General features: G+C 42.5%; 1 protein-coding gene across 3 annotated transcripts; it reads left to right on the top strand.

Moving 5' to 3' along the window:
* LOC8061778 (phosphatidate phosphatase PAH1) lies at positions 1,888-8,200 on the top strand. 3 transcript variants are annotated; one of them, XR_002447502.1, is made up of 12 exons: positions 1,888-2,180; positions 2,568-4,498; positions 4,585-5,168; positions 5,243-5,316; positions 5,803-5,887; positions 5,982-6,068; positions 6,239-6,311; positions 6,512-6,555; positions 6,698-6,826; positions 6,925-7,023; positions 7,374-7,694; positions 7,786-8,200. XR_002447502.1 is itself a non-coding variant. In XM_002441182.2 (11 exons), the coding sequence occupies exons 2-11, from the start codon at positions 2,641-2,643 to the stop codon at positions 7,428-7,430; spliced, it is 3,090 nt and encodes a 1,029-aa protein (XP_002441227.1). In that variant the 5' UTR covers positions 1,888-2,180; positions 2,568-2,640; the 3' UTR covers positions 7,431-8,200. The 3 variants fall into 3 exon arrangements, 1 of the variants encoding a protein (XP_002441227.1); XR_002447501.1 differs by having other exon boundaries at positions 7,775-8,200; XM_002441182.2 differs by having other exon boundaries at positions 7,374-8,200.

The raw sequence follows: 8,200 nt of genomic DNA, 5'->3' as shown, positions 1-8,200 counted from the left end.
AAGCAACTTCGAGAGGGCGCGGCTGCCGCGTAGTCGTACGTGCCGGAAACGGGAGGGAAATGACGGGTGCACCGTGCACGTACGAAATCCCATGCCGGAAAGCAACCGCCTGCCTCTCTCAGCTCCTTTTTTTTTTCCTGAGTGGAGGTCAGGCATATTCGCACAGGCTATACCGGACATGCTCTTTCTTGACAACAGGATAAAGGCCTTGTTTAGTTCTTAAAAAATTTTGTAAAATTTTTCAGATTCTCCGTCACATCGAATCTTTAGACACATGCATTAAGTATTAAATATAGATAAAAATAAAAACTAATTACACAGTTTGGTCGAAATTGACGAGACGAATCTTTTGAATCTAGTTAGTCTATAATTGGATAATATTTGTCAAATACAAACGAAAAATCTACAGTGTCGATTTTGCAAAATATTTTAGAACTAAACAAGACCAAAACCTCCTCGTCATCACACGTGCATGTGCATGCACGGGGACGACTTGTAGACTGTAGTAGTAGACTTGACCAGGGCCTCTGGCCTCTGGGGCCTTGTTTAGTTCTGAAAAGATTTTAGATTTTGGTACCGTAGCACTTTCGTTTGTTTGTGATAAATATTATCTAATTATGGACTAACTAGGATCAAAAGATTCGTCTCGCGATTTCCAGCTAAACTGTGTAATTAGTTTTTATTTTCGTCTATATTTAATGCTTCATGCATGTGCCGCAAGATTCGATGTGACGGGAAATCTTGAAAACTTTTTGTTTTTTGGGTGAACTAAACAAGGTGGGAGCCCAGTGCTCTATCGTCTACCGAGACTGCCCTTGTGTTTGTGTGCACATTTAGATTTGTTCGCTTGAGTTTATTTATCAAATCTGTCAGTAAATAGTACTTTTAGTCATAATTTTTTAGATAAGTGACCAAACTGCTAAACTAACCTACATTGCTCGAATAACTAATAAATAAAAAAAGGCGTCAAATTAATTCATCCTTGTACACTAATACAGGCGAAAGCCATGAAACTAAAACTACTGTATCAAATTGGATTATTGGAAGGTGACATTATTGTCATTTCCGCCAAACAATAACTTTGAGTACTGTAGGTAGATGCGGCTCGACAGCAGCAAGCCAGCACTGCAGATTGGCAGTGGGAACGCAGCCTTCATTATGGCTCTGCTTAGTTCTTATTTTTTTAGTCTAGTTAAGTTTTTAGATACATGCATAAATCATTAAATATAAATAAAAAATAATTAATTTTACAGTTTATTATAATTTGGGAGACAAATTTTTATCCTATTAATTCATGTTTGACACAAATTATTAAATAAAATGAAAATATTATGACAGCTAAATTTAAAAAATTTCGCGAACCCAAAACCTACTTGCAACAATTTTTAATTAAAGCAGGGAACATCGTGTTTTCATGTCCTTAACTACCAACGTCACGAGCGTCTGACGCGTCAGTGGGGTTCACGTCGCGTAAATCTTACCGGGCCCACCGCGGCAGCGTCACATGATCGTTTTTTCCACGTCTTTTCAGTGGGCTCCACATCGTGTAAATCTTACGGGGCCCACCGCGGCAGCGTCACATGATCGGAATTTCCACGGTCTTTTCAGCGCTCCTTTAACCCGTGAAAGAGAAAAAAAGAAAATTCGTCACGCACGCAGCAGGCTGTGAGACGCCAGGACGCCACCTGCATGTAGCGGCATTTTATTTCCGCCCCCACGAGCTATCAACTACCCGCATTCAAGATAGCCGATGGCACGTGGGCCCGGTCACTCATGTGCCCCACATGTAAGCGTGCCAACCGTCCAGCCGGTTCGCGAGAATTTCCCATGTGCGCTGCTCGCCAAGGCTCACCTGCGCCGCTGCGCGTGCGAATGGAGGGGGATCACCTATATAAATCCCTCCCCCAACGGCCGGCCGGCTGCCCCCAAATCCAATTCCGACCTCGCCATTGACGGAGGCGGCGTCGCGGCGGGGCGGGCGGCGCCTCTAAAGTTGCAGAAGCGTCTCGGGCGGCAGAGCCCAAAAGAAACCGGCCGGATTGGGTTGGGCCGAGTCCAATCGAGCGGTTTGGCTGCGAGTCCCAGCTACCTCTCCGGCTCTCCGTCGTTGGGATCCAATTCGATTCGTCGACAATCCCCATTTCTCCGCTGAGAATTCGGGTTCCTTTTTATTATTTGTGGTGAGATTGCGCTGATGTTCCCTCCCAAATTAGTCTCCTGTATTATTCTTTTAATTAGGAGCTTCCTAGAATTTGCTCCGCTTGGGAGTAGCCGCTGCCGCTGCTTGCGCGGTGTTACCCCAATCGACAGAATAATTTAGCTAATCCATCAGTTAGGGTCTGGGAATGTTCCACTACTGTTCAAAATTCGTACCAAACTTCGTTCTAATATTCTGGAACTTGCCTACGAGCTGTATTTTTATAGATTTTATTGCCTACATGCTGGGAAGTCGCTGAGAAAGCAATTTCACGCATCGAGCAACTAGGGTTTGGAAATCCCTTTTGTTTGTTGAGCTCCTGATTTTTTTTTCGCACTGAAATTCCTTTGTTCCTATCCATCAATTACAGAATCGATGAAGAAATTGCTCGATCTGGATTGACGAGTGTTGATACTTGGTGATCGAGGAGTGCTACTGCAGATATGAACGTGGTGGGAAGGGTTGGGTCCGTGATTTCCCAGGGAGTGTACTCCGTTGCAACGCCCTTCCACCCGTTTGGTGGTGCGGTTGACATCATCGCAGTTGAGCAGCCTGATGGTTCGTACCGCAGCACACCATGGTATGTCCGGTTTGGGAAGTTCCAGGGCGTGCTCAAGGGCGCTGAGAAGGTCGTCACCATCACGGTCAATGGAGTAGAAGCCAACTTTCACATGCAGCTTGACAACTCTGGCCAAGCCTATTTCATGCGTGAGCTTGTGCCCGGTGGTCAAGATTCTGGAACAAGTTCAGAAGAAGAAGCTGTCAATGAGCCTGAACCTCCAGCTCGTAGTAAGAGTGATGGGGACCTTTACATTGGTCCAAGTGATAGACTGGGTAGCCAAGAGCTCAATGTGGAGCATCAAGAGAAGCAAACTAGAGATGAGTTTGAGTCGTATGATGGTTATGGTAGGTTAGAGGAATCAGAAGATTTGCCAACCCAAGCTGATGGGGGAAATTCAGAGGTGGTTCTAGTTAGTGTGGATGGACATGTGCTCACTGCGCCTATTTCTTCAACAGAGGAGGGTATGGAGGATGTGCAGTTAAGTGACCCTCAGTTCCATTTGGGACCTGGGCAGAGCTCTAGTGGGGATTTCACCCGCAGTGGTGAGGTCTGGGATGCTGGCATTTTAGATGATTTATACATATCACAGGAAAAGGTAAAGTTTAATTCTGGATATCAGCCAGAGGTTTTAATAGAGAATGGAGAGGCAGTTGAGAAGGATGAGTCACATCACATCTCGGTTGACAAAGATGAAGCACATGTGTCAGTCAATGAAGATGGAGCCCATGCTGTGTCTACAAATGATGATGAAGCTCATGCTGTTTCTACAAATGATGATGAAGCTCATGCTGTGTCTACAAATGATGATGAAGCTCATGCTGTGTCTATAAATGATGACGAAGCTCATGCTGTATCTACAAATGAAGATGAGGTTCAGGATGTGTCAAGATCAGGGAACAGTGATATGGTTTATCAAACCATGACCAGTGAAGGTGAGTCTCGTGGTATTTTAGGGGACATGGATGTGGGCTATCAAACCTTGACCAGGGAGGATGACTCTCCTGGTGTTTCAGGGGACAGTGTTGTGGGTTATCAACTCTTGACCAATGAACATAAAGCTCATGATATACTAGATAACAATGATGAGGATCAACCACCCTTGACCAATGAAGATGAATCTTGTGATGTGCCAGTGCTTGAAAAAGCCAAGGATTGCAACTCCTCAAATGAAGATGAATCTTGTGATGTGCCAGTACTTGAAAAAGCCAAGGATTGCAACTCCCCAACTAACAAGGTTGATGTTTGTGATCTAAACAATGAGGATACTGAGTTGGAGGATACTGGTGCTAGTTTTGGTAAAAATGACACTTTCCAGAGCTGCTTGGATCTGACGTCACAAATAGATGACGGGGATTCAGGAAACGAACTATTTTCTCCTGGATCTGATTATCAGAGGGATTCTGAGCTTAGTCTGGGTAACTGTTCTGTTGCTGAAACAGATCTGCAGGAAGGTGAAACTAAAGCTGCTGACTGTGGTCGGTATGGTCCCTTACAGGAGGGAGTGGATGTTTCAACATTTACCTCAGAAGTTGATAAGACACAAATTAAAGAGAGTTCTTCGCCTGAAGGAGGTTCTCATGGTAGGGCCAAGGAAATCGAAATTGAGGCTGCTGGATCTGATGGTTTACAGTCAACCATGGCTACCAGTGGTAAAGACAAACTGGGGAGCATTCCGGAGCACTCAGAAGTTGAAGAAGAACAGAATAAAGCAGAGCATTCTCAATCACAGAAGGGCTTGGGTAAGCACGTGTCAGGTTTCATATTATTCCTATTTCCTAAAGCTAAAGGTAACTTCTAATTGTTCTGCTTTGATGTGCATTTGCAGGGCTTGAGATTTCTCTTTGTGGGAACTTGTTACGACCAGGAATGGGTCGTGAATCTGCCGAGGAAACATTTCAACAGCATATTGTTCATGAGGAGGATTTCAAAACATCTGGGTCAACAATGATAAAAAATGCAAACCTTATTGTCAAAGTTGACAATAATTATTTCCCCTGGAGTAAAGTTTCTCATGTTATTCTTGGGAAGGCTGTATTTGGTTCAAAGTTCTCCATAGAACCCACTGATGCTATTCCGGTTGAACATCAGGAAACACCCAATTCAAGAGAAGACTCTCTTAGAATGTCTCCCTCAAGCCGGAGATGGAGGCTTTGGCTCAATCCCTTTCGGATAACAAGATCCCTTCAACGTAGTAACAGTGATTCTTCTGAAGACATTTTCCTTGACTCAGAGTCTGTTTTGAGTCCAATTGATGAGCAAACTCTGGAGAACAACAAAAACCAGTCACCTAGAAAGCAATTTGTACGGACTTTGATTCCCACAAGTGAACAGGTAGCATCTTTAAATCTGAAGGAGGGCCAAAACTTGGTGACCTTTAGTTTTTCCACCAGAGTTCTTGGGAAGCAGCAGGTTTATACCTCTATTTCTTATCTATTTCATACTTCTATTTTAGGATTGTTTAATAAATTTTAATCTTTTATTAGGTTGATGCACATATTTACTTGTGGAAGTGGAACGCTAAAATTGTGATATCTGATGTGGATGGCACCATAACAAGGTAATGTTCATAGTTTATACTCCTATATGCTTTACCGCCCTTTGCTTAGTAGCTTACAAACACCAGTTGGAATAATGCACTTTCTGGTTAAGTACACACTGTTTCAGATCGATGTTTTGATGACAATATCAGTAAATTAAACGGTTACATTTACCGTCATCTGATGGATGTAATGTAAGGCGCCATGCCTTGTTTGATTACTAGCGATTTTTGTCTTTTTATTCTCTCATTTAAGTTGGGACTGTCCCATGCCCTGTAGTTTGTTGGTTCATGAATTTCCAACAATCGCTTTACATCTGGAAGACTGAAACTATCACCCAGCGAATCAAGGTGGCCTGCGACTATAGCACAACTGACTAAATCCAACATCTTGTTGTAGGAACCTTGTTTACCACGTCTTCCTCTGCAGTGGGTCGTTTATACACATGCTTTTCTGCTGTAAATGGCCAAAAGTTTAATGTGGTTGCGTAATGTTACATTTTTCAGGTCTGATGTGTTGGGTCAGGTCATGCCTTTGGTTGGACGAGATTGGAGTCACTCTGGTGTTGCTCGACTTTTTTCTGCAATAAAGGTTTGACGATTTTTTTGAAGACTTCCATTTTTCTGTTTTTTATTGCCTTTGTGGGGTTGTGCTTATGTCTAGGGTACTTTTATTTCTCAACCAGGAAAATGGTTATCAACTACTATTCCTTAGTGCTAGAGCAATTGTTCAGGCATATCTCACAAAGAACTTCCTCTTCAATCTTAAACAGGTAAAATGATAATTGTCATTTGATGTTGCACATGGTTTTCTAATATTTACTGATTTAAGCATTTGTGTGGGTATGGCAGTGGCCTTGCTTTAATTTTACATGGTATTTTCAATATGCCTGCAGGCTAACTTTATCCAGTTTACAAGTGATGTTTTCCCCCAATTTTGCAGGATGGGAAAGCACTACCCAATGGGCCTGTTGTAATTTCACCTGATGGCTTGTTTCCTTCACTCTACCGAGAAGGTAACATTTTGTTGGCAGTTGTATCCTGACAGTTACTATGACTTGGGCCAATTTGATTTGCCATAGCAATTGACTGGCCTTTTCCTAGCATGATCAGTAATGCGGCCTCTGGCTTCAAAGGAAATCAGCTGTTAATGGCTTATAATAATGCTGTTATTACTGATTTTAAGCATGACCTAATATTCCTATGCTTTTCTTAGTTATACGGAGAGCCCCACATGAATTCAAGATTGCATGTCTGGAGGTAATTTTCTTTTAGGCAATTCCAATTTTTAGTTTGATGCTCTGGCGTGATTGTGCATGCAAGTTAGCCCTGAGATCTAAAACTCTGCAGCAGTACTATGATTGCTGTGTTAAATTCATGGAAGTGTTTTGTTGTTTGGCAGGACATTAAGGCGCTCTTTCCTTCTGATTGCAATCCATTTTATGCTGGGTTTGGCAACAGAGACACTGACGAGCTCAGTTACAAGAAGATGGGAATACCTAAAGGCAAGATTTTTATCATCAACCCAAAGGTATTGTGTTTAACTGTGTATTATACAACGTCGTAAACATTAGTATTGTGTTTAACTGTTTATATAAGCCTCTTAAATCACGTCCCATGGGGTTGCAGGGTGAAGTGGCTGTGAACAGTTCTGTTGACGTCAAGTCTTATACCTCCTTACATACCCTTGTCCATGACATGTTTCCACCAACAACTCTGGTTGAGCAGGTCAGTTGTAATTCATGTCTACTAAGAACATATGTAAATCGTTGAACACCTAATAGAACAATCACATAGGTTGGATCTGGAAGAATTAATGGTTTCCAACTTTACATCAATTTCCTTTTTAGCTACATTTTGTCTCCTCCAAATATCATATACCACATGATATGTTACTAGCTACATATATCTTTTTAAATTTCCTAATCATTAGATAACAACTCCATAGCACATGAATACTGCAATCAGTCCCCAATCATTGTGGCATATATGTCAAACAGTCAACTACTCAAAAGATACATGGGACAAATGCATGCTCATATAGTTTTCTTGTGCTGAGTATCGGTAATGTTGTGCAGGAAGACTACAATAACTGGAATTACTGGAAGGTGCCGTTGCCAGATGTTGATTTGTAGTGTAGTTTTGACAGAAACAGCCTTAGATACCAGTAGATCTTGCAAAAGCCTAGTAGTCGAGCTTCCTGTACACTAATTGCAGTCACCACTACGGGGTTAGGTCCAATCTGTAAAGCATCTCAAGAGTTCCCAGATGTATGGTTTTTGATAGCCAATGGCCCAGCGAAAGGTTGCCACTTTCTTTCCTTCGACGGAGCTTTCACATGATCATACGTCTTTTAGGTAGTGATCTGATTGTCTTCGTCGAACTTGTTGTACCCAGAGGTTTGAGTTCTAGACCCTTAGTTCATTAGAGAACTTCTCCTGAGCTGGTCATTCTCCAAGCTACTTTGTTCTGATAACAGGAAATCCTCAGGTGACAAAAGCAGCTGTGCATTGTATATCAGCACATGGAAGAGAATTGCTAAACATATCTGCTTCATCTTCAACCCCTTCTTTTTTGTGCTCCAGTTGTTGCCTTTGCAAGATGAAATGGTTTGCCTTTCAAAGGAAAAGGATGAGATGGTTAATCTCGCGCAGACTTGACACACTGGCTATTTGTTAAATGCTGAACAGGTGAAGAAAAGTTTACATTGTCGGCTCTACTGCTCCCTAGTAGATGTAGGTTGTCAATGAAAGTGCAGGAGCCAGGGATGCATGAGGGCAATGTTGAACGCAAGGTGGTACTGGTAGTTGAATGGGAGAGTATCAGGTTCCTGTGTTTGCTCTCTGCGGCTTCTTCAGAGTTTAGAGGCCTGGACATATGAAGATATCACCGAGTTTTCTTGCGA

The sequence above is a fragment of the Sorghum bicolor genome, chromosome 9 (assembly GCF_000003195.3).
Source record: "Sorghum bicolor cultivar BTx623 chromosome 9, Sorghum_bicolor_NCBIv3, whole genome shotgun sequence".
In the NCBI taxonomy this organism is placed as follows: domain Eukaryota; kingdom Viridiplantae; phylum Streptophyta; class Magnoliopsida; order Poales; family Poaceae; genus Sorghum; species Sorghum bicolor.
Note: the sequence above shows the minus strand (reverse complement) of the source record. Positions and strands in the feature narration are given on the sequence as shown.